The sequence below is a fragment of the Marmota marmota genome, unplaced genomic scaffold (genome assembly GCF_001458135.2).
Source record: "Marmota marmota marmota unplaced genomic scaffold, marMar, whole genome shotgun sequence".
In the NCBI taxonomy this organism is placed as follows: Eukaryota; Metazoa; Chordata; class Mammalia; order Rodentia; family Sciuridae; genus Marmota; species Marmota marmota.
The window spans coordinates 1823229-1849607 of NW_026000221.1; the positions used below are offsets into that span (position 1 = coordinate 1823229).

The 26379-nt window shown below is 40.0% G+C and overlaps 1 protein-coding gene and 1 pseudogene across 2 annotated transcripts; one reads left to right on the forward strand and one right to left on the reverse strand.

Annotated features, from left to right (window-relative positions):
• Positions 1-3209: 3209 nt before the first annotated feature.
• On the reverse strand, positions 3210-3850 carry LOC107144904 (annotated as a pseudogene). Its single transcript, XR_007343445.1, has one exon. The product of XR_007343445.1 is annotated as a 60S ribosomal protein L13a-like (transcript).
• Positions 3851-11119: 7269 nt separating this feature from the next.
• LOC107144733 (cofilin-1-like) lies at positions 11120-12090 on the forward strand. Its single transcript, XM_048792103.1, has one exon. The coding sequence runs from the start codon at positions 11207-11209 to the stop codon at positions 11705-11707; it is 501 nt and encodes a 166-aa protein (XP_048648060.1). The 5' UTR covers positions 11120-11206; the 3' UTR covers positions 11708-12090.
• The last annotated feature ends 14289 nt before the right edge of the window (positions 12091-26379 follow it).

Sequence of the window (26379 nt, forward strand, 5' to 3'; positions counted from 1 at the left end):
TGCTAGGCAAGCACTCTACCAGCTGATCTATATCCTCAGCCCCTGTGTTCTGTTTTGCCTGGCTTCTTTCTCTTGACATCATTATTTTGAGTCATCTATGTTGTAACATGTACAAATAGCTCATTTCCCTTTTTTTTTTTTTTTGGTTGAGTATTAGTCCATTGTATGGAAGTACCATGATTTGTCACCCATATATGTGGACCGGCAGTTGTGACAAATATTTCTCATGCATTACATTAACTTGTTCTGCTGCTCAGAAATCTGGAAGAAAATATATTTAAAGCAAATATATAATATATAAAATACTGAAATTTCATCTTTTATAATTGTTTAAAATTACAATTTTTTACGTGTTTATTTAAAAATGAGCTGGGCCTGGTGGTACATGTCTATAATCGCAGTGGCTTGGGAGGTTGAAGCAGAAGGATTGCAAGTTCAAAGCCTGCCTCAGCAATTTAGCAAGGTCCTAAGGAACTTAGTGAGACTTTGTCTCAAAATAAAAAAATAAAAATGGGCTGGGGATATGGCTCAGTAATTAAACACTCCTGGGTTCAAACCTGGTATCAAAAAATAAAAAATAAGACACGGCCTGGTGGCACATGCCTGTAGCCTCAGGAGGCTTAGATAGGAGACTCACTCGAACTCACAAGTTTGGGGTCATCCTAGGCAATAGAATGAAACCCCCTATCTTAATAACAAAAACGACTGAGAGAAGGACCAGCTTCATGGCTATGTAAGCTTTGCAGCTGTAGAGGACCCCACACTCAGAAGGGCTCCGTGTTCCACTTAGTGCCATCCATTGCTTTCTTAAAATTCTTAATATTTGAACAAAGGACCCATGTTTTCAGTTTGTTCTGAGTGCTACGATTTCTGTAGCTGGTCCTGTGTAAGAGGGTGCATAGTTTAAAAAACTGCTTGTAGAGGGCACACAAACAAATGTTTGAAGGCCATTGACCTAAACCTCCAGGTATCTAAGGGCTTGGGCTTCTGGAATCCTCAATCCAAGAAGGTTTGTGTATTAGTCAACTTTCTGTCACTATAGAAAATATCTGAGGCAATTAAAAAAGAAAAGGCTTATGGTTCTGGAGGTTTCAGTCCAAGATTGAGTGGCCCCATTTTGTTGGGTCTCTGATAAGAGAAGCCTGTTATGACAGGATCATACGGTGGAGCAAACAGTTTACCTTATGAGCCAGGAAGCAGAGAGAGACAGGAAGAGGAAGAGACTGGTTCCCCCATCCCCGTCAAGGGCACACTCCCAATGATCTAAGGACCTCCCACTAGGCCCTGTCTCCTAAATGCTTTGCCACCTCCAAGTTGAGCCACCCTGGGGACCAAGCCTTTAACTCATGGACCTTGGGAGGATATTCAGCTAAATCATAGCAGTTTGCAAGTTCATCCTGTGATTTATTCTCTACTCCCACCCCAAGGAAACGGGCACAGGACTGACTGCTTGAGAGGAAGGAAGGGGAAATTATAGGGGAAATGCCAGTAGACTACTATCTCAGCCTCACATCCCTGGTGCACTTCCTGAGCACCATCCAACATATCACCTTCATCCTGGTCTGCCTTTCATAAACAATTTATTCTACCAGACAGGGGCAGATCAAGGACTGCTGTGGTTTACATATGGTTTAAGTATGTCCCTGCAAGGGTCCATGGGTTGGAAGCTTGGTCTCCAGCATGGGAGGTGGTGAAAACTTTAATAGATGGGGCCTAGTGAGACATGTTAGGTCATCGAGGGCACTGCCCTTGGAAGAGATTAATGTAGTTCTCATGGGATCCCAGTTAGTTCCTTCAAGAGAGTTGTTAGAAAAAGGAATAAGCCTGGCCCTTGAATTTCTCTAGCTTCCTGTCTCATTTTGTGATCAGATACTATTTTTCTAGAAAATAAACAGTCAATTTTTAGTAAAGTAAATTGCTTCATTAGAATAAATAGTATTTGCTCCTAAATTAATTAACTGGACAAGAACAATAGAACCTATCAATGTTATGACCTATGAGGGAAGACCATCAAAGGAAGGAGTAAGACATTGCAGATATTCTCCCCAAAGAACCTTAATTTGCCTGGGTTGCTTGGAAAACAAATGACCCAAAGGGAGGAAAGACCTCGTCTTCCTTACTACCCCATCATCCATCTGATCTCCAAGTCTTGGTTATCTCTTCAAAATATTTACTGCAGTCAGGATGACTCTGTGTTCATAAACCCCCATGTGCAAGAAATATAATTAAGGTTTTCTATAACTCATCTTAATTTCTACTTTGGAACCCATTCTGCTAGAGTGGCAGAAACTTAATCTTACCTAATTTAGGGTTCCCTGAGGTTGTATACAAGGCCCTGGAGCCTTATCTAATAGAGTAGCCTCTCCCCCTTATCTATTATTTTACTTTCTGAGGTTTTAGTTAGTTAAACCAAAACTCTAGAGACCAAGGGATCTATGAAATAAAAGGGTTTATTGAGCTATTACAGAAGCTACCAAGAAAAGGACAAGGCCTTAGGGGCAAGTTCCACAGCTACTGGCAGCAAGACTAGAGAGCAGATGGAAGTATGTCCACTGTGTCCAAAAGGCAAGAGCATTTCATAACAAAAATCTGTGGAAGGAAACCCTAAATCATGTATGTCAAGCCCAAATTGACTATAGGTAAGAGGGGAGGATAACCCCATAGGGGGAAGGTTTTGGGATAGGAGGACCATCCATAAGAAGAAGTACCTGTTGCTTTTTTTTCTTTAAAAATAATTTATTTGCTTTTGATCACAAAACAGAGGGAAGGAAAAGGGGCAGTGCTGTTTCCCTTGGTCACATTTTCCAGTCTTTGCACCTCTAAAACTTGCCCACTTCAGCAGGTGCTCTCCCATTCTGTTAGCTACAGAGTATAGGATGGCCACACAGTTAAGACAGGTGGGTGCCCCTATAGTCAGGGAGACCCACCCTCCCCCCCACCCCGCCTTTAGTGTTCCAGCTCATTTTTTTTTGAATACTGCAAGTAACTGGTAGTTCTATCAGTTTTTTTTTTTTAATTCATGAATAAGCAGGTCATAATTCTGACCATACAACTCTTAGAAACCTTCTGAAACAAGAGCAGAGATCACGGCTAGGCCCTTCCTGCCTGAGCTTTCCAGGTCCCAGGTTGCCTGTTGCACCCAGAGAGCTGTCCTGGGTCCCCCATATCCCAGGGTGGTGATGGAGGAAGGGCAGGTCAGGCCACACATGAGGCATAAACAGTCTTTATTGGGCTCAGACCATGAGTCCATGGGTCCTGAGGACCTCTGTGAACTTGTTAATTTTCTTCTCCACGTTCTTTTCTGCCTGTTTTCATAGCCTCATAAGTTGTTTTTTCTTCTGGTAATGGATTTTGGCTTTCTCCTTTCTCTTCTCCTCCAGTGTGGCTGTCACTGCCTGGTACTTCCAGCTGACCTCATGAGCCAGGCGCCCCAGGTAGGCAAACTTTCTTGTTGGCTTCAGTCGCTCAACCTTCAGGGCAGCAGGAACCACCATCCACTTTTTCTTGTTGTAGGGTGGTGGACACCCTTGAGTCGGTCCAGGGCAGCCTGGCCTTGCTTGGTCTTGTGGGGCAGCATGCCTTGCACAGTTCACCAGAAGATGCTACTGGGGGCCTAGGAGTGGTACAGGCCATGGGATGGGTTGGTATTCATCCTCTTGGGAAGGAAGGCCAGGTACTTCAACTTGTTCTGTAGAAATTTCCAGAAATGTTGATGCCTTCACAGTGCACACCCAACACCTTGCGGCCCAGCAGTACCTGTTGGGCCATGAATGGCCGCCAGGCAGCCCAGGAGATGGCCTGGGCCATCCAGCCCCAGGACCTGCCCTTCCGCCATCTTCGGCAGCCGCGTACCTGTTGCTTTTGAGGATAACAAATAGTCCAGAAAGTTTTACTCAAAAGTCTCGATGAGATTTCATTTAAGGTTTCCACATACATCAGGAATGTGAAGCAATCTTGTTATTTTAGGCCATGGCTAGTAACTAATTCATTCTCTTGTCTTCCTTCTTCCTCTGTTTGCCTTTGTAATTCAATTTAGGACATCTCAGAATTTTTCTTTAATCAAGTTACCTGTGGTCAGACACAGTTCTAAAATATTTAATGAAAAATTCTAGAAACAAACAAGTCATATATATATTACCATTGATTGAACTTAGGGCCTCTAAACCACTGAGCCACATCCCCAGCCCTTTTTATTTTATATTTTGAGGCAGTCTTGCTAAGTTACTTAGGGCCACACTAAGTTGCTGAGGCTGGCTTGTGATCCTCCTGCCTCAGCCTATCAAGCCACTAGGATTACAAGAGTGTGCCACTTCACTGGCTAACAATTCATAATTTAAAAAAATAATAACTTTTAGGGGCTGGGATTGTGGCTTAGCGGTAGAGCGCTCGCCCTGCACTCGCGGGACCTGGGTTCAATTCTCAGCATCACATAAAAATAAAGGCATTGTGTTGTGTCCATTTACAAAAAAGATTCTCTCTCTTTCTTTAAAAAAAATAACTTTTATTGCAGTGTATTGCTATAATTGTTCTATATTGTTTTAATCTCTTACTGTGCCTAATGTATAAATTAAACTTCGTTATAAGTATGTAGGTATAGGATTAAACATAGCTTATACAGGGTTTGGTACTGTCTGTGATTTCTGGCATCCACGGAGGGTCTTCTATCCCTGTGTGGATGAAGGGGCATTACTCTACTCAGGGATGTTGGAGGGAATCTAATTCTGAATGTCATCTGTCCACCAGGTATTTATGAATAGACCATTCATCTCCACTGGTTGTGCTGAATCCTGGCTTATTCTTGTCTACATATTTGCCAGGGACAACAGCTCTCTTCCTTCCTTGGCATTACCAGATGTGACCCAATGTCTCCAGGGGATGCAGGGTATTACATGGCAAGAGAAGGGAATTGTGTGTCTGTGTCTGTCTGGTCTCCCTTCCTTTTATCAACCATCAGAATTCAATCATGGAGGCTTCCCCCAAATGACATTGTCTAATCCTAATCATTTTCCAAAGGTCCCACCTCTAAACACGGTAGTTGGATTAGGTTTCTGCCATCTTAATACTTCACAGTAAGGATTAAATTTCAACAGAAAAAATCTTGAGGGATACTCAAACAATGTCAACCTTATCCAAACCATAGCACACCTGGAGCTAAAAATAAAAATCTCCCATTTTTTGCACATCAGTTCTGTGAATGGGTTGGTGCATACTTTCAATACTCAGCAAGACAGATGAAAAACTCTTATTTCCTGCTTGCTCAAAGCCTAAAAGTCAACCAGAAGTGGGAGCATAGGTCTTTCCTAGTCTTTCTGGATATGCACGTGTCTGAACAGGAACATGCATGTACGTGACTTTCTAGATTCCCAGGAAAACATTAGAGAATTTTAAATCCATTATTCCTCAAAGCATCTCATTCCCCAGCATTACCTTCTAAGTTTTTTGATAAGCTTATTATTACTTCAACTGTTATTTTTTGCTTTGGTAGTAGTGACTGATGTATTTGCTTGTTACTGTTTTTCACCAGTTCCTACCAGATTCTAAACTGAGTGAATGAACGTTTTCTGAGGATCAACTAAATAGGTTGAGATGAGTAATTTCTGGACCTCCGAGTTCTAGACCTGTGACTCATGGTCATCATGATCTATGAAGCCTGAAGCTCCAGACTTGAGCTCGCCCAGGCCTGGCTGGTATCTTTGTTGAGCAGCATGGCCATACTAGGTTCTTCCTCCTTGGTTTGAAGGCCCAACCTTTACTACTGCCCCTTTGGTCCCGTCCACATTCTTTCCCTGCCTGTGCTTCTTGCTGCACACATTCTCCTGATGAGCCAGGGAGCCCCCTTCCATGGGTCACAAGTGCTGTTCCATCTTTAATTCCACCTAGATAACCCTGCCATCTTTTGTCTGAACAAGACCTGGCACTTGCCCAGGACCTTATTTCCCTTTCAGTCTATTGTTACTACTCTCCCCCAGACCATGTGGAAATCAGGAGAAGCCATGGGTTAGTGGTGTATTTGGTCCCCAGTGGTACTGCCAGACTGTTTGCCCTGTGATGATGGTATATCCAAGAACATGGTATCAGATCTACTTGTTTTCTGGTGAGACCCTCATGTTGCTCCAACTCATGGCAAAAATTGGAAGAAAGAGCAAGTGTATGTAGGCAGAAGAGATGAAACATGAGGCCTCCTCTCTTCATAAGAACCCACTATACTGGGAACTAATCTAGTCTCATAAGAACTAAACCACTTTTGTGAAAAAGGCATTAATCCCTCTTAACAACTTAACCACCTTTTAAAGCTCCCACCACATCTCAGCACTGTTACATTAGGGACCACATATTAACATGAGTTTTGGAGGGAAGAAAGCATACCTAACCCACAGCACCCCCTCTCCCCATATATCTTTCCTCTCTCAGCTTTGTCTGTCTTTCTACCTACTGGGGACTTATTCAGAAATATATTTCTGTTGACTTGTTTGTTTTCCTCATCCTCTAGGTAAGGGTGGTATTTCAGTCTCTTTATTTCCCAGAGTCCTGTAGAGGGCCAGGCACAAAGTAGGAGCTCCCCTCCTGGGCTCAGGCATAGACACATAGACTCCGGCTAACACCCAGACGAAATATGTCTGGTCCAAATGCCAATTCGAGTCTGTCCTTGGGTATTCATTTTCTCATATCAATGCCTCTTAACCATTTAAGACGGTGACTCACATCCTTGGCTTTATTTTGAAATTGTCGAGAAGCTTTGCAAAAATTTTTTTGGGAAAAAATCATTTGCTCTCTGGGGCTCTACCCTGTTGGTATATCCCAAGCATCAAGAGTTTTAAAAAGTTCATTAGAAATGTGAATTTCTGTGTATAAATGACAAATAGGAACACTTTAAAAAAAATTTTTTACCTTTTATTTTTATTTTTCTTAGTGCTGGGGATCTAATCCAGGGTCCTGTGCATGTTAGGCAAGCACTCTACACTGCTGAGCTATACCCCACCTTACTTCCTTGATTTTTATTGAATTAATAAATTATTTTTTGGTATGAAGGATTGAACCCAGGGTTGCTTTATTACAGAGATACCTCCCCAGCCCTTTTTATTTTTTATTTTGAGATAGGTCTCGCTAAATTGTCAAGTCTGGCCTTGAACTTATGATCTTGCCTCAGCCTCCTGAGTAGCTGGGGTTACAGATGTGCACCACTGTGCCTGGCTTGATTTTTATTTTTAATTGACATAATACTTGGACTGATTTATGGGCTACTGTATAATAATTCAATACATGTATATAATATACAATGATCAAATCAGGGTGATTAGCATTTCCATCTCCTCAGATATGATCATTTATATGTTGGAAATATTCAAACTCTTCTAGTTATTTTGAAATGGATAATAAATTGTTGTAGACTAATTATCCTACTGAGTTACAGAACATTAGAACTATATCTCTTCCTGTAATTGTGATTTGTTACCTACCCTTTCCCTTTCTCTCCTCCCCTCTACTCTTTCTTTTAGTGACCTTCATTCTATTCTCTACTTCTAAGTGGTCAATTTTTTAAGCATATGGAACACATTTTCAGTGGTTAATAAATGTCTAATTTGAGGAATTTCTAAATTAAAATGTTTGCCCTTCGATGAATTTGCTGGAAGGTTTCCTCTCTCTCCCTTCCTCACCCTATTGTAACATCTTCTGAGGCTTTACTTTGGCTTAGAGAGGAAGAGATAAGTTCTCTAGGCTGTTAGCATCCCAGTTCTGACTCCTTTACCCTCTCCTCCCATCCCCGCTTTTCAAGACGAAGCTTTCTGACATGTCCCCATGCCTGGCTGGGGTAGGGGCAGGCACAAGTGAGAGCAAATAAAAACAGATCCTCTGTGGTGGGTGGAGCTGGAGATGTAGGTCAGTGGTATAGCACTTAGGTAGCATGCATGAGGCATGGGTTTAATTCCCAGCACCACACAAAGGGAAAAAAAGAGAGAGAGAGAGAGAGAGAGAGAGAGAGAGAGAGAGAGAGAGAGAAAGAAAAGGAGCACTTGCCTAGCATGTGTGAGGCACTGGGTTTGATTCTCAGCACCACCTATAAATAAATAAATTAATTAATTAAAGATCCTTTGACAACTAAAAAAATTTTGGGGGGGGGTTACTGGGGATTGAACTCAGGGGCACTCAACCACTAAGCCATATCCCCATCCTTATTCTGTATTTTATTTAGAGACAGGGTCTCACTGAGGTGCTTAGCACCTCACCTTTGCTGAGGCTGGCTTTGAACTTGTGATTCTTCTGCCTCAGCCTCCCGAGCTGCTGAGATTATGGCATGCACCACCATGCCTGGCTAAAAAATATTTCAAAAAAAGAAAAAGATGTTAAGAGACCATGACTAGGCTATTCACAAAATCTGGGATAATATCAAGAGGCCAAATTTAAGAATTATTGAGGTAGATGAAGGCTCTGAAATACAAGCTAAAGGAATGCATAATGTTTCAACATTAAGAATGAGATAAAAATTAAAATACAAGAGGCCTATAAGACTCCAAATATACAAAATAACAGTAGATCCACTCCAAGACACATTATTATGAAAATGCCTAACATTCAGAATAAAGATAGAATTTTAAAAGCTGCAAGATAAAAATATCTAGTCACATTTAGAGGTGAACCAATCTAGATTTCAACCAATTTCTCAACCCAGACCCTAAAAGATAGAAGGACTTGGAATAGTATATACTCTGAAAGAAAATGGATACCAACCAAGAATACTATACCCAGAAAAATCAAGCTTCAGAATTGAAGACGAAATAAAAACCTTCTGTGATAAACAGAAGCTAAGAGAATTCATCACTAGAAAGCCTGCACTATATAACATACTCAATGAAATATTTCATGAAGAAATGAAAAATAAAAATGAAAGCCAACACAGAGAAGAATTACACTAGAAGAATACTCAATTCAAGGAGAATCATGTCTGATTTAAACATTAGAAACAAATCAGAATGGTAGGAAGTAAAATTTTCTCTCATTAATAACATTGAATGTAAGTGGTGTAACCTTTTCACTCAAAAGACATAGGTTGGCAGATAGGATTAAAAAAAGGGGCTTGGGGGCTGGGGATGTGGCTCAAGTGGTAGCGCGCTCGCCTAGCTTGGGTGCGGCCCGGGTTCGATCCTCAGCACCACATACAAACAAAGATGTTGTGTCCGCCAAAAACTAAAAAATAAATATTAAAAAATTCTCTCTCTCTCTCTCTCTTGCTCTCACTCTCACTCTTTCTTAAAAAAAAGGGGGGGGCTGGGGTTGTGGCTCAGCAGTAGAGTGCTCACCTAGCACATGCAAGGCCCTGGGTTTGATCCTCAGCATCATATAAAAATAAATAAATATGGTATTGGGTTCATCTACAACTAGAAAATAAATATTAAAAAAAAAAAAAAAACAAGGCCCAACAATATGCTGTCTCCAAAAGACTCACCTCACAGGCAAAGACATCCACACAATGAAGGTGAAAGGATGGGAAAAGACATACCATTGACATGGGACTCTTTAACAAACAGGGGTATCTATTCTCATATCAGATAAAGTGAACTTCAATCCAAAGTTAATCAGAAGAGACAAAGAAAGTCATTTCATAATGCTTACGGGAATTATACATGAACAAGATACAATAACTGAATATTTATGTCCCAAACCATGGAGCATCCATGTGCATAAAACAAATCCTTCTCAATATTAAGAATTAAATAGGCCACAACATGTGGGAAGCCATCCATGAAATACACGAGGACCTTCTCTTGGTATGAAAGCCAGGGAAAGATAGGCCTGGGATTGGGAACTTCCCGTGGCTCTCTCGTGGTGACAGACCGCCCAGTGCAAGTGACCTTCCCTTCTGCTCTGCTGGAAACCTTCCTCATAGCAGCACCAAAGATGGGCATAACCCATTAGGAACTGAACAGCAAACCTTTAAACTTTTTTGGAAAAGAACATTCCATAGAATCTCTTTGATGTCTCCCTATATAAATAAAGCAGGTACGGGCTCCATTTTATCAGAAGCTGGATTTGTCTGGTCAGCTTGCCCATCCTGTCCCTGCTTTTAAAACTACTTTCTGTGTTCTGTGGGTTTTATTTATTTATTATTTTTTTGCCATTCTATTTTTCCTAACTTTTATTTCTCAGCCATCCCATTCTACCCAGGGGAACCCCATTCCCACTGCCCCGCGCAGGATGTGGGCAGGAACAACACAATAATACTGGATGACTTTAATACACCCTCTTACCACTGGACAGATCATTCAAACATAATCTAAGATTCTACAGAACTGAAAACTACAATTAATAATATGGACTTGACAGACATGTATAGAATATTTCACCCATGAAATGACTGCATTCACTTTCATCTCAGCAGCACGTGGAACCCTTTTTTAAGTAGACCATATTTTAGGACACAAAGCAAATCTTAGCAAATACAAAAAAAAATAGAGATAATAGCTTGCATTCTATCAGATCATAATGGAATGAAATTAGAAAGCAATAATAGGATAAAAATAGAAACTAATCTAACACCTGAACACACTATTGAAAAATGAATGGATAGCAGAAGAAATAAGGGGTGAAATAAAAAACTACTTAGAGGTAAATAAGAAAAGTGAGACAACATATCCAAATCCCTGGGACACTATGAAGGCAATTCTTTTTTTTTTTTTTAACTTTTATTTTTTAGGTGTAGTTGGACACAATGCCTTTGTTTTACTTATTTATTTTATGTGCTGAGGATCGAACTCAGGATCTCACACGTGCTAGGTGAGAACTCTACTGCTGAGCCACAATCCCAGGTCCCCCATGAGGGCAATTCTAAGAGGAAAGTTCATAGATCCAGACGTGGTGGCGCACTCCTGTAATCCCAGTGGCTCACAAGGCTGAGGCGGGAGGATCGTGAGTTCAAAGCTAGCCATTGCAATTTAGCGAGGTGAGCCCCTGTCTCTAATAAAATACAAAATAGGGCTAGGGATGTTGCTCAGTGGTCCAGGGCCCCTGAGTTCAATCCACCATACCCCCTCAAAAAATATCCAAATTATTAGAAGATAGGAAATAATTAATATCAGAGGTGATCAAGAATTAAAAAAAAAAAAAAAATTCAAAAGATCAATGAAAGGCGTTCAGTCGGATCCCGGCAGCAGCTGCGGCGGCTCTCGTCTTCGTAGGCTCTTCTTGTCGTCTTCCTTTCGCTTCCGGAAACATGGCTTCTGGTGTGGCTGTCTCTGATGGCGTCATCAAGGTATTCAATGATATGAAGGTATGCAAGTCTTCAACGCCAGAGGAAGTGAAGAAGCGTAAGAAGGCAGTGCTCTTCTGCCTGAGTGAGGACAAGAAGAACATCATCTTGGAGGAGGGCAAGGAGATCCTGGTAGGTGATGTGGGCCAGACTGTGGATGATCCCTACGCCACCTTTGTCAAGATGCTGCCAGACAAGGACTGCCGCTATGCCCTCTATGACGCTACCTACGAGACCAAGGAGAGCAAGAAAGAGGACCTGGTGTTTATCTTCTGGGCCCCTGAATCCGCACCCCTTAAGAGCAAAATGATCTATGCTAGTTCCAAGGACGCAATCAAGAAGAAGCTGACAGGGATCAAGCACGAATTACAAGCAAACTGCTATGAGGAGGTCAAGGACCGCTGCACCCTGGCTGAAAAACTGGGGGGCAGTGCCGTCATCTCTCTGGAGGGCAAGCCTTTGTGAGCCCCCTCCAGCCCCCTGCCTGGAGCATCTGGCAGCCCCAGACCTGCCCTTAGGGGGGTTGCAGGCTGCCCCCTTCCTGCCAGACCGGAGGGGCTGGGGGGATCCCAGCAGGGGGAGGGCATTCCCTTCACCCCAGTTGCCAAACAGCCCCCCCACCCCCTGGACCTTCCTCCTCCCTCCATCCCTGACGGTTCTGGCCTTCCCAAACTGCTTTTGATCTTCTATTCCTCTTGGGTTGAAACAGACCAAGTCTTCCCCCAGGCACCCAGTTTCGGGGGAGGGCCTGTATTTTTTTTAACGACACCCCTATTTCCCACCTGTTCCTCCCTCATCCCATGCTGCCAACTTCTAACCGCAATAGTGACTCTGTGCTTGTCTGTTTAGTTCTGTGTATAAATGGAATATTGTAGAGATGATCCCTCCCTGTGCCGGCTGGTTCCCCTCCCTTTTCTCTTGGTCTTGACCATTCATGGAAGCAGGACCAGTAAGCGACCTTCAATTAAAAAACAAAAAACAAAACAAAAAAAAGACAAAAAAAAAAAAATCAATGAAACAAAAACTTGGTTTTTTTTGTTTGTTTGTTTTTTGTGGTGCTGGGGATTGAACCCAGGGCCTTGTGCATACAAAGTAAGCACTCTACCAACTGAGCTATGTCCCCAGCCCCCAAAATTGTGTTTTTGAAGTAATAAACAAGATCAATAAACACTTAGCCAAACTAAAACTAACCAAAAGGAAGAAGGAGAAACTCAAATTAACAAAATTTGAGATAAAAGGAAATATCACCACAAGCACTACTGAAATACAGAAGATCATCAGAAACTATTTGAAAAAGTCATGCTCTGGGGGCTGGGGATGTGGCTCAAGCGGTAGAGCGCTCGCCTGGCATGCGTGCGGCCCGGGTTGGATCCTCAGCACCACATACAAACAAAGATGTTGTGTCCGCCGAGAACTAAAAAATAAATATTAAAAAAAATTTTTCAAAAAAAAAGTCATGCTCTAATAAGCTAGAAAATCTTGAAGATATTGACAAGTTCCTAGAGACATATGACTTACCCAAATTGAACCAGGAGGATGTAGGAAACTTAAATAGATCAATATCAAGTAATGAAATTGAAGCAGCCATCAAAAGCCTTCCAACAAAGAAAAGCCCAGGCCTGGATGGATTCTCAGCTGAGTTCTACCAGACTTTTAAAGAAGAACTAATATCAATCCTCCTCAAATTATTCCATAAAATTAAAAAGTAAGGAACACTGCCAAACTCATTTTATGAAGCCAGTATCACCCTGATACCAAAACCAGTTAAAGACACATCAAGGAAAAAAAATGTCAGACCAATATCCTTGATGAACATAGATGCAAAAATTCTTAATAAAATATTGGTAAACTGCATACACATCAAAAAGATCACATCGTGATCAAGTGGGTATCATCCCAGGGATGCAAGTTTGGTTCAACATACAGAAATCAGTAAGTGTAATTCATCACATAAATAGACTCAAAGACAAGAATCACATGGTTATATCAATAATGCAGAAAAAGCATTTGACAAAATACAGCATTGATTTACATTTAAAACACTAGGAAAAAAAATGGATGGAAGGAATACACCTGAACATTGTAAAAACTGTATACATTAAATTCAAGGCCAACTTCATTCTAAATGGAGAAAAATTAAAAGTATTCCCTCTAAAAACAGGAACAAGACAAGGATGCCCATTTTTACCACTTCTATTCAACACAGTCCTTGAAACTCTAGCCAAAGCAATTAAACAAAGGAAAAAAATTAAAGGGATATAAATAAGAAAAGAAGAGCTCAAATTGTCTCTGTTTGCTGACAACATGATCCTGTATTTAGAAGACCCTAAAAAACTCCACCAGAAGACTTCTAGAGCTCATAAATGAATTCAGCAAAATTGCAGGATACAAGATCAATATTTACAAATCAGTCATATTCCTGTATTTAATGATGAATGTGCTGAAAAACAAATTAGGAAATCTATCCCATTCACAGTAGCCTCAAAAAAAAAAAAAGAAAGAAAGAAAGTAAGAAAGAAAAGAAAACTTAGAAAGCAATCTAACAAAAGAGGTGAAGGACCTCTATGATAAAAAAAAAAATTTCAAGAAATTGAAAATTGAAGAAGACCTTAGAAGATAGAAAGATTTCTCATGATCTTGGGTAGGCAGAATTAATATTGTCAAAATGGCCATACTACCAAAAGCACTAAAAAGATTCAATGTAATTCCCATCAAAATTCTAATGACATTCTTCACCAAACTAGAAATAGCAGTTATGAAATTCATTTGGAAAAACAAGAGACCCAGTATAGCAAAAGCAATCCTTAGCAAGAAAAGCAAAGCAGGAGGACCACAATACCAGACCTCAAATTATATTTATATTATATTATATTATCAGAGACATAGTAACAAAAACAGTATGGTATTGGGACCAAACACAGATAAAAATACCAATGGAATAGAAGACAGAGACAAACAGACATAAATACAGTGATCTGATATTAGAGGAAGGAGAAAATATAGGCTTTTTAACAAATGATTCTGGGAAAACTGGAAATCTATATGTAGTAGAATTAAATTTAACCCCTATCTCTCACCCCACACAAAACTCAACTCCAAGTAGATTAAAGACCTAAGCATTAGACCTGAAAGCCTACAACAAATAAAAGAAAATGTAGGCCTAATATTCCAATATGCCAGCACAGGAACCAACTTCCTTAACAAGACCCCTAAAGTGCAAGAAATAAAATAAAAACTCAATAAGTGGGATGGCATCAAATTGAAAATCTTCTGCACAGCAAAGAAAACAACCAAGAACATGAGAAAAGAACCTACAGAATGGGAGAAAATTTTTGCCACCAACTTCTCAGATAGGCATTAATATCCAGGATATACAAAGAACCCCAAAAAAACTTTGCACTCCAAGAACAAATAACCAATCAATAAATGGGCAAAAGAGCTAAACAGACACTTTGCAAAAGAAGAAATACACACAGTCAACAAATATTTGAAACAATGTTCAAATCTCTAACAATTAAGAAAATGCAAATTAAAAATATATTGAGATTTCATCTTACTCCAGTCAGAACAGCAATTATCAAGAATACAAATAATAAGAGGGAGATGAAGTTGTAGCTCAGCAGTAGAGCACTTCCCTAGCATGTGTGAGGCACTGGATATGATCTTCAGCACCACATAAAAATAAATAAAGAAAATAAAGGCATGTGTTTATTACAATTAAATATATTTAAAAAATATACTACAATATAATTTATTTATTTATAAAATTTAAAATTTTATTTATAAAATAATTTTTAAAATACAATAATATAATAATTTATTAATTAATAATTAATATAATAATACAATATATAAATAACAACAAATGTTGGTGAAGAGGTGAGGGAAAAGGTACACTGATACATTGTTGGTGACTGCAAATTAGTGCAACCACTCTGGAAAGCAGTATGGAGATTCCTCAAAAAACTAGGAATGGAACCACCATATGACTCAGCTATACCACTCCTCAGCATATACCTCAAAGACTTAAAATCAGCATACTATAGTGACACAGTCACATGAATGTTTTTAGCAGCACAATTCATAATAGCTAAGCTCTGGAATCAATCTAAGTGCCCTTCAACAGATGAATGGATAAAGAAAATGTGAGATATATATACATACATACAATGCAGTATTACTCAGCCATAAAGAAGAATATCATTATGGAATTTTCTGATAAACAGATGGAACTGGAGACTATCATGCTAAGTGAAATAAGCTAGTCCCCAAAAGTCAAAGGCCAAATGTTTTCTCTGATAAAAAAAAAAAAGAAGAAAGATTAGTGGAGTAGATGAAGGAAATAGAAGGGGAGGGAGGAGGAATGGGATAAGGAAAGAACAGTGGAATAAATCTGACCTAATTTTCCTACGTGCATATTATGAATATCACAGTGAATCTCACCATCATGTACATCCACAAGATACCATGTTATGTATGACTAAAAAGGAACAATAAAAAGAGAAAAAAGAAATTCATGAGGAAGTTAGACTTATATCCCCATTTATAACTATGGTTTGTGTGTGAATTAAGTGTCTAAGCAGCAAGCATATGGTGCACAACTATAATCCTAGCTACTCAGGCGGCTGAGGCAGGAGGATTGAAAATTCAAGGTCAGCCTGGGCAATTTAGTAGAACCCTGTCTCAAATTAAAATAAAAAGAACTGGGGATGTAGCTCAATGGTAGAGCATTCACTTAGCATGCCTGAGGCCCTGGGTTCAACCCCTAGTACCTCTCAAAGAGTCTAAGTTCAGTTGTGTGTCATTTAACATCAGAAACTGGTTGTGAGAAGGAAATTTCACCACTGTGTGAACATCATAGTGCATGTCTATAATCCCGCTATTCAGAGGCCGAGGCAAGGAGGATCACAAGTTCAAGGGTAACTTTGTGAGACTCTGTCTCAAAAAAAATAAATAAATAAAAGATTCATGGATGCAGCTCAGTAATAAAACACCCCTGGATTCAGTGCCTAGCACCCCCCCCCAAAAAAAAGAATATGCCAGGCTTTCTCCTGGAGGTACTCCTTATATGAGACAGACAATTAATTATGTAACCAAGATGTGATAAGGGCTGCAATGGAGAAAAGCTAAGAGGCTGTGGAAGTACAAAAGATGCCCGGGTGGTTGATTTTTAATTTTTATTGAACTATCATAGACTGACAACACACATAAGTTTATACCTTGACTAAACACACCTGTGTAATCAGCATCCAAATCAAAAACTAACATCTCCAGATCCTTATAAGACCTGTGTTCCTGCGTTAGTTACTCCTTCTCACTCCAGGTCAAATGTAAAACCATCTTCATTTCTGTTAGCATAAATTAGTTTTGCTCAGTTTGTACTTTATTTAAATGGAAGCATAGGGTTGGCTCTTATATCTGGCTTATTTCAATCAATATTATCAGTTTAGTATTCCATTGTATGCCCAAACCAGCGTTCATTTACCCATTCTAATATTGTGGGCATTTGGGTGGTTTCTTTTCTTCATTCAAAGGTCTAACAGGCACTTCAATTCAACATGCCAAAGCCAAACTCTTGACCCTCCCTTTCTCATAAACCTGTTCACAGCCTTTCCCATCTCAGTTGAGAGCTTCTCTATTTTTAGTTTCTTAAGTAAAATTTTAAAACTTTGAAATGACTCAAGCAACTTAATAGCAAAAAATAATTGGGTTAAAAAATGAGCAATAGATCTAAATAGCCATTTTTCAAAAGATGGCATACAAATGGTAAAGAATTAACATATATGATGTTGTAATGATAAAAAGAAAAAAAAGTGTGTCACATTAGATTGGATAGAGAGAAAGGATGGGAGAGGAGGGGAGGAGTGGGGAAGATAGGAAGGGCAGCAGAATAGAATAGACAATATGATTGATGTATGCACATTCCATGTATGTATTATATATCAAAATGCATTCTCCTGTCATGTATGACTAAAAAAATAAATAAAAATTAAAAAAAGAATTAAATAAAACAAAATGCTCACATCACTAATTATCAGGGAAATGTAAATCAAACTCATAGTGAGATATCACCTCACTCCAACTAGAAAAACTAGCATTAAAAAGAAAATATAATTAGTCATGGCAAGGATGTAGAGAAAGAGGATTGCTTACATACCATTGGTGTAAATATAAGTTAGTGCAGCCATTATGGAAACATTGTGGAAGTTCCTTTAAAAAAACAAACTAAAAAGCTGGCTCAAGAAAATCTGAATAGACTCTAATGTTAACACAATGTAATGGTAATAAAGAAATCATCCCTAAAGGAAAACCCAGTCCCAGATGACTTCCTCAAGAATTCTATGAAATATTTAAAGAAAAAAATAATAATACTTGACAAAATCTTCCAGAAAATAGAGGAGGGAGTACTTCCCAACTTACTCCATGAAGCCCAGTATTACCTTGATTTCAAAGCCAGAGACATGACAAGAAAACTGCTGAGAATATCTCCCATGAACATATATTCCAACATCCTTAACAAAATATTAACAAACCAAATCCAGCAAATTAAATAGGATTATATATCATGACAAAATGGGTTATCCCAGAAAAACAAGTTTGATTTAATATCCAAAAATCACTAGTATAATATTAATTGACCAAAGTATCAGGCTGGGGTTGTGGATCAGTGGTGCAGCACTTGCCTCGCATGTATGTGGTACTGGGTTCGATTCTCAGCATCACATAAAAAATTTAAATGAAGGTATATATAAATAAAAAAGAAGTGAAATGTTAAAAAAAAAGAGTTACAGTATCATCTCAATAGACACAGAAAAAGCATTAGAAAAAAAAACCCAACATCCATTCATAATTTAAAATAAAAAAACAACTCTCAACAAACAAGGAATAGAATGGAACTTTCTTCTATTTGACAAAAATTCCATAGCGAACCTCATATCCAGTGTATGAATGCCTCCCCTCTATAATTGGGAACAAGGTATGATGGTTAATTTATGAGGATCAAATTGAGTGGACCAGGAGATGCTCGAATGTATGAGGCATTATGTCTGGGTTTGTCTGTGAGGGCATTTCTACAAGAGATTAGCATTTGAATTGGTGGACTGAGTAAAGCAGAGGGCCCTCCCCAATGTCTGTGGACATTTTCCATCAATCTTCTCCTTGTCCTCTGTGCTTCTCATTTTCAGGCCTTCAGACTCAATCTGAAATTTACACCATCAGTTCTCCTGTTCTCAGGCCATTGAAGTACACCATCTGCAGATGTGGGATTTCCCAACCTCCATAATCATGTGGATTAATTAGTATCTTAAAATAAATATCTTTGTATCTGTATCTATATCCTCTATCAGTTCTGTCTGTCTGTCTGTCTGTCTCTCTTTCTTATACTAGGGATTAAACTCAGGGGTGCTTAACCCTTGAAACACATCCACAGTCTTTTTTATTTTGTATTTTGAGACGGGGTCTAAGTTGCTTAGGCCTCACTACATTGCTGAGGCTGGCTTCAAACTTGCAATCTTCTTGCTTCATCCTCCTGAGTCACTGGCATTACAGGCATGCACCACCTTGCCCAGCTATTGGTTCTGTTTCTTTGCAGAACCTGAATAATACACAAGGCAAGAATTTTTTTTTTTTTTTTTTGGTTCTAGGGATTGAACTCAGAAGTGCTTTACCACTGAGAACATCCTTTTATATTTTATTTAGAGACAGAGTCTTGTCAACTTGCTGAGGCTGGCTTGGAACTCGCATTCCTCCTCCTACAGCCTCCCAAACCACTGGGATTACAGGTATGTGCCACCACACCTGGCAAGGCAAGTTTCACTTGACCATTTCTATTCAATACTGTATTAAAGGTTCTAACCATCCCAGTATGGCATCATTGCTCCCAACCCCCACATGAAAAAAAAAAAAAGTAAAACTTCATTTAATTGCAGATGACATAGGCAGGTGTTAGGGGCTGGGGCTATATAGCTCAGTGGTAAAGCACATGCTTCATTAGGGTTCAATCCCCAGCAGCACCCCAACCAAAAAAAGAATGCCAAGGGTCATCTGGAGATGTCTAGCAAACAAGAGAGAAAGCCAACAAATTTTGAGGGACAGGAAGAGTAAAGTCAGAAGTAAAGTAGGAAACAGTTTTGATGATGATTGAGCATGTGAAAAGAGAGGCCTCAGATTTTCCCCTGAATTCCTGAGCCACCTTGGTGTACATGGGCTTGAGTGGCTTCAGGCGAGTTGGTGGGGAGGCCACCTGCCAGGGGCTACAAAGCAGATGATTCACAGATGTGATAGCAGAGGGAGACAGTGTGAAAAAGATCCCAGATACAGGACAGGAGATCAAACAGCATTTTTATGAACTAACATTTGGGGGCTGGGGTTGTGGCTCAGAGGCAGAGTGTTTGCCTCGCATGTATGAGGCACTGAATTCAATTCTCAGCATCACATATAAATAAAAAAATAAAGATCCATCAACAACCAAAAAATATTTTTAAAAAAATCAAACATTTGGGACATCACTGAAAATAATGGGGTAAGGACCTTTGAGAATCCACTCCTGTGAGAGTAAGGTTTTGTTGATTTTCTCCAGTGTTTTTTTCTTTTCTGTTCTCTATTTCATTCATTTCCACTCTAATCTTTGCATCCTCCTTCTTGCTTCTTTTAGTTTAGTTTGCTCTTTTTTTTTCTTCCTCTGTGGGTATAGAGTTTCAGTTTTTGCGGGTAAAAAGGGTTCTAGAGGTTGCATCCAGTGTGGAGGTACTTAGTACCACCAGCCTTTCCACTAAAGTGGGTAAGATGGTGAAGGTCATGTCTAATTTACCATGGTTTTAAAAATTATTGATTTTTTTAAAGAGAGAGAGAGAGAGAGAGAGAGAGAGAGAGAGAATTTTTTAATATTTATTTTATTCTTTTAGTTTTCGGAGGACACAACATCTTTGTTTGTATGTGGTGCTGAGGATCGAACCCGGGCCGCATGCATGCCAGGCGAGCGCGCTACCACTTGAGCCACATCCCCAGCCCAAATTATTGATTTTTTAAAAGGAAAGACTAAGTGACAAATTGTAAACTTAGGAAAAGACAACCTCAGAAATTCTGAAGTTCACAGTGCTCTGGGGAGAATAGTAGACTTAAACTCACAGTGTAGACTCAAACTCATAGTGTAGACTCAAATATATCACTATAAAGTTGTAGCCCTATCCACGTGGTGGGATGAAGTCCTCCACCTTCTATTGCTTGGTGATTAAAGACGCTCATTAGCTGAATAAGCTAATGATACCTTGTATTTTTCTGTACCAGGCACTGTTCTAAGTTCTAAGTGTATTAGATGACTTAATTTTAAATATAATGCTATGAATATTAGTCTGATTTTACAACTGGGGAAACAATAACAAAAAGAAGTTCAGTTAAACACAGTAGTGTGCCCTAGTAGTCCTAGCTCCTCAGGATTCTGAGGCAGGAAGATCACTTGATCCAAGGAGTTTGAGATCAGCTTGAAAAACATGGCAAGACCCTATCTCAAAAGAAAAGAAAAGTTTAGTAATAACTTGCCTAAGGTAAGCAGCAGACATTCATTTACTTATACAAACTCTGGGTTAGGCTTTATCATACATGGTGGTGGTGGAGGGGGAGTGGGGAGGAATAAAACCTGTTTCCTATCCTCTAAGAATCACTAAAAGTAAATTATAGATGTAAGTAAAATGTTTTAAGATTAATATGTTTCAACTAACAAGAATTGTTCCTAAATTTTAATGGTATGGCCCAATGATAATTGTAGGAAATAACTTTTAAACAAAAATGACAAATGCAGAGTGTAAAAAAAAAATCAGAAGCTTTAGAATGGCCAGTTGAGACAAGGACTGAAAAGCATCCCTTGGATTTGGAAGCTAGATTTTTATTGGATGTGTGTGTAGAATTCTTCGCTGGATCTGGGAACAAAGGCAGAAACAATAACACAAAGACTAGGAGGTTGGTTGGATGCTGTCCGTGGTCCTGAACAGTGGTTGCTTCTAATTAGCAGTACCAACTGTAGTAAATGTGTGTGTGTTTGTGTGTGTGTGAAGTTTTTGTTGTTTAAATTCCCAATATCTTTGTTCTCATGAACCAATATTTTTGTGAAAAACAATAAAAATGAAACTGATTCATGTTTTTAGATATTATAGCCTTGTTAAATTTATTTTTAAAAATATTTTAGTTGTATATGAACACAATATCTTTATTTATTTTTATGTGGTGCTGAGGATCAAACCCAGTGACTCACACGTGCAAGGCAAGCACTTTGCCACTCAGCCTCAGCCACAGCCCCACCCGTGTTAAATTTCTATAATAAATTTCTAAAAAGTGACTACTAATTTCTTACTTCATTTTAGACCTTAACAAACACTTCAGGGACCAGCACTGGCCCACAGACCACACTGTATATTGCATTGTTCTATGGTCAGACTGTCCACAGGAATCCTTTAAACTGACCTAAATCGAAAATTCTTAGAGCCTGCAGTGATGTGTATATAAGGTGGAAAAGCACCGGAGGCTTCACATCAATATTTCAAAGCAAAGTAACTCAGGCATTAGGATGTGGTTTCTCAAGTAGTAAGAGCATATGGAAAATAGAACAAGCCATTTTTGAGTCATAACAGGGCTAGGAATAAAGAGCAGGGAGCCCCCCACTCTGGAATCTTCCCACTTGATAGTGATCTCATACCATACTAGCTACCAAGACCACCAAAACTGGGTTCCATTTGTGGAATTCAAAGGAGACACTGGCAGCTACATCATTTCTGCATCTGTGTTTTCCTCAAGACTCTGGCTGGTCTCCACTAAATGCGGTGTCCTTTATAAAGGATGGCCTCATCTTCTATTCTGGCTACCCATCCCCCCTTTTCTTTTTGGTGATTCTGGGGATTGTACCCAGGCCCTTGTGCATTCGAGGCAAGCACTCTACCAACTGGGCTATATCAGCAGCCCCCTTCTGGCCCCCTTTCCCCTACACAATTCCTATTCACCTTTCAAGGTCCAAGTCCAGAAGCCCTCTAATATTTCCCTTTCAGGCTCCTCAGGGCCTGAAAACCTCTCCACCACAGAGTTAATCACACTGAATTGTATTTGTTCACCCACAAGTAAGACTCTCAGGGGCTTATAACTGGAAGAGATTAAGATATGAGATTCTGTCACATATTTCTGTAATCCCCAAAGCCTAGCACAAAATGAGAGAAAGTATGGGTGTGTAGTGGATGTTTGGTTAGAGAAAGAGAGTTGAAGGAAAGAAGGAGAATATGGAGAGAAAATGGGAGGCAGGGAAGGAGAGAATAGAAAGAGAGGATAGAGGAAGAAAACTAAAATGAGAGAAAAGAAGGATGGTGGTACCAGAAAATCCAGTGTAAAAGAAGCAACTTCTATAGGCAGAAGGTGCTGAGAGACTGAAGAAAGAGGCAGACAAATCCAGGATTACACAGAGTACAATCTTTATTGGGGACTTACGGACAGAACCAGGGCCAAGAGCAGCAGCAAGAGTGGTGGACCCCCATGACTTGAGTCAGAGGGAGGGGGTCTTATACAGTGGTCAGGACAGTGACCAAGTTAGAGTGTTCCTGGTTTGTCTCAAGCTAACATTAAAGACGTCAGGCACCTTTCTTGTGCTGATGGTAATAGGATACAGTTGTAAAGCTCCACATACCCTACAAATTTTGTTTATCTATAGTATGACAAACAATTAGGGAAAACAGGCCATGGTTACTCAACCATGACTCAAAATAGCTGCAGTCAGATCTAGCTGGATCCCTGCAAAAGAAGAATGTGAGACTGAAGTGTGGAAGAGAGAAAGAAGGAGGAAAAGTAGGCGAGTCTTAATTACAGGAAAATAAAAAATCTCCATATATTTGAAAGCTGGATTCTCTTGTGATGCCCCCCCCCACCATTGTTCCCATTAATCATCTTGAACTGGAGCAGTGGTAGTGGGTATATATCAGGGATAGAATGTTCTGCACTTAAATCAGTTTTGTATGCAGTTCTGCTCTAGTTTGGGGTGGATTCTGTCTGTTTGCTGGTGGCATCCTAAGTTCACCACCATGGCCTTGCTCTTCCTGGACTTCTACACTCATCTTCTCCCTGGCCTGTGGGAAAACACCTTGTATTCTTCATAAGCCTCTCTACAAAGGGGTGTCCTGTGAAAACTTTTCCCCTATACTTTTTGCTCCAGAACACCCAGAACTAGAATGGTGGTAATGCCACTACTATCAGATTGGAACCAGTCACTTGATCTGCTCTACCCACCCCTCAGAACCTGGTTCTCATACTGATCCCCCTGACAATTGTCTTCTCTCCTGGTGAATTTTCTGAGGTCCTACTGCCTCCCTTGCCAGTCTACCCCTCCTCAGGGCTTCCAGGCAGTCTATCTCATAGACGCGTGCCTGACTGAATCCTAACAAGAGGCTTGGTCCTCCCTCCCTTCCATGCTGTAGGGTTCCTATAGGTGGGGTAAATCAAGGGAAATGGCTGGGCCATACGTTGGTTCCTGAGAGTCAGGAAGTCACTGATTGAAGTCATTAGAGGACTTATTGGAGAAACTGTGGCCAAATGCCACATTCCAGCCCACCCAAGTCTCAGTTCTACTCCAGCCAAAGTGCCATTATATTTCACCATAGTGAAATGTTAGCAGTCTTCTCAAAGGCCTCCACTGTCTTCCAAAAAACTCTTTAGGAAGAGTAGAAAAATGCAGTGACTTGCCTGAGATACAGGTACCACCTCTCTGGTTTAGCTTCCCAAAGGCAAATCCTCTTTCCTCACATCTGAGGATTGATGCCTGGGCACAGGATGCAGCATCTCAGACCAACTGCTGTTAATCACTGTGCTCTTTGTCAAATTCTCTGATAACCCTTCCTGCCCTTTAAAGAGAGACCTTCTTTCCAGGTTTTCATGCATGCTAGAGGTCTCATTCTTCAGGTTAAAGGTCATTCACTAGGATGAGATAAAACCCAGGGAAAGGAACAGGTGACAGGAGAAAGAGAGAGATGGAGGAAGAAGAGAGGGGAGGATGACAAATGCAGAGAGTGACCCAGATGCCCTCTACTACTTCTCCCTTTCTTCCCGCTATTTTCCTCCTCTCAAAATCCATACCACATCCTGTATCCCTCCTCTGCTCCTCCCTCACCTCTCTCAGATATAATGAGACCAACAGATCAGAAGATGGTTGATATTGAAGAGATAATTTGTCACTTTCCAAGAAGGGGGAGCAGGGCCACATAGGAGAATAATTTGCAAGGCAAGGTAGGAGGTTTAGGATTGGCTATTTGGGATAATTCTAGTGGACCCTGGGTTGTAGGGTTTGCCCTGAATTGTTTGGTATCTTTGGGTTGATTAGGGCAGAGGAACATTGGCTTGGTGTGTGAGAGGTCAATAAAGGAGAGGGGGTGGTAGGATCTTTAGATGGAGTCCTTTGCTATCTAGGAATTAGCTAATTCAAAGAAGGGGCAGTCCTTCCTAGTCAGTGAGACCCCAGATGCCCTCTACTACTTCTCCCTTTCTTCCCGCTATTTTCCTCCTCTCAAAATCCATACCACATCCTGTATCCCTCCTCTGCTCCTCCCTCACCTCTCTCAGATATAATGAGACCAACAGATCAGAAGATGGTTGATATTGAAGAGATAATTTGTCACTTTCCAAGAAGGGGGAGCAGGGCCACATAGGAGAATAATTTGCAAGGCAAGGTAGGAGGTTTAGGATTGGCTATTTGGGATAATTCTAGTGGACCCTGGGTTGTAGGGTTTGCCCTGAATTGTTTGGTATCTTTGGGTTGATTAGGGCAGAGGAACATTGGCTTGGTNAAAAAAAAAAAAAAAAAAAAAAAAAAGAAAGAAAGAAAAGAAAAGTCATGTACTGTGTAACGATGTTTCAGTCAATGACAGACTGGATATATATAAGATTATTAAGAAGGTGAAAAATTCCTATTGCTTGATGATGTGGTAGCCATCATAATGCCATAGCACACTGTATTCTTCATGTGTTAGTGATGATCCACTAGAATCTAACCAGAATCTGGGATTCTGGCCCAGCTCCATAGATTGTACAGCCTTCCAGAGTTGCTTCAGGTAAGGACCCTTTGCCCTTGGAGGACTGCCCACCTAGCAGAGCTCTCTGCCTCTCCTGGGGCCACAGCAACCATCTCACCCACAGGTCCTCACTGTGTGAATGCTGATGGATTGAATTGGCCCGGTCACCACAGGAGAGGTGGAAAGGAACCTCCAGACTGTTCCCTGTATATAGGGAGAAGTAAAACAAGTATTTTGCTTCTGATATTAGGGTCTCCTCCTGGGGAGCTTCTGCCTTAAGGACAGCTGGGTGAAATAAAAATAAAACTGAGATGTTAATCTTTTAATAGACCAGGGATCATCAAACTATTTCAGAAAAGAGTCAGTAAATATTGTAGACCAAGAATAAAATGGAAGAGAACACATAGGTGCTTAATATATTTCATAATTTTTTATTTCAAAATTCAAAAGGGAATGATAATTGAATATAAATAAATGAAAACAAAGGAATTGATGGGATTGCACTTTACTTAATTGGTTAGTGGTTTTGTAAAAACATTTTTAAAAATGTTTTTAGTTGTAGATGAACACAGTACCTTTATTTAATTTATTTATTTATATGTGGTGCTAAGAATCGAACCCAGTGCCTCTCACGTGCAAGGCAAGTGCTCTACCACTGAGCTACAACCCCAGCCCCCAGGTGTATCATCTTTGAACATGTCTTTTCACACAGTATGCCAAATATTGATATCAATCCACAAGTTTAATTCAACATATTCGTTGGAAGCCATTTATAGGCATCCAGATTAGAATTCTACTCACTTTTTTCTCTTGATATTTGCCTTTTAGCATGTGATTACATTGTCTGTTAATCATTTCCAACCGAAGCTTAGGTGGAAATTTCTCAAATGCACAATTAAATGGATTTAGAAATACAGAAATTTCCTTTGCACTTTCGTCCAGGTCCCAAAAAATGCTGCTTTTTACTGTATTTGAACTTGGAAAATATATCCCGAAAATTTGTGTGGAACAAGAGAGATCTCACTTCTTTAACCTTTGGTACCAGGTGAAGTGAATAAAGTAGCTTGGCATTGTGATTCAAACAATGTAACTTGTCAGAGAAATTAC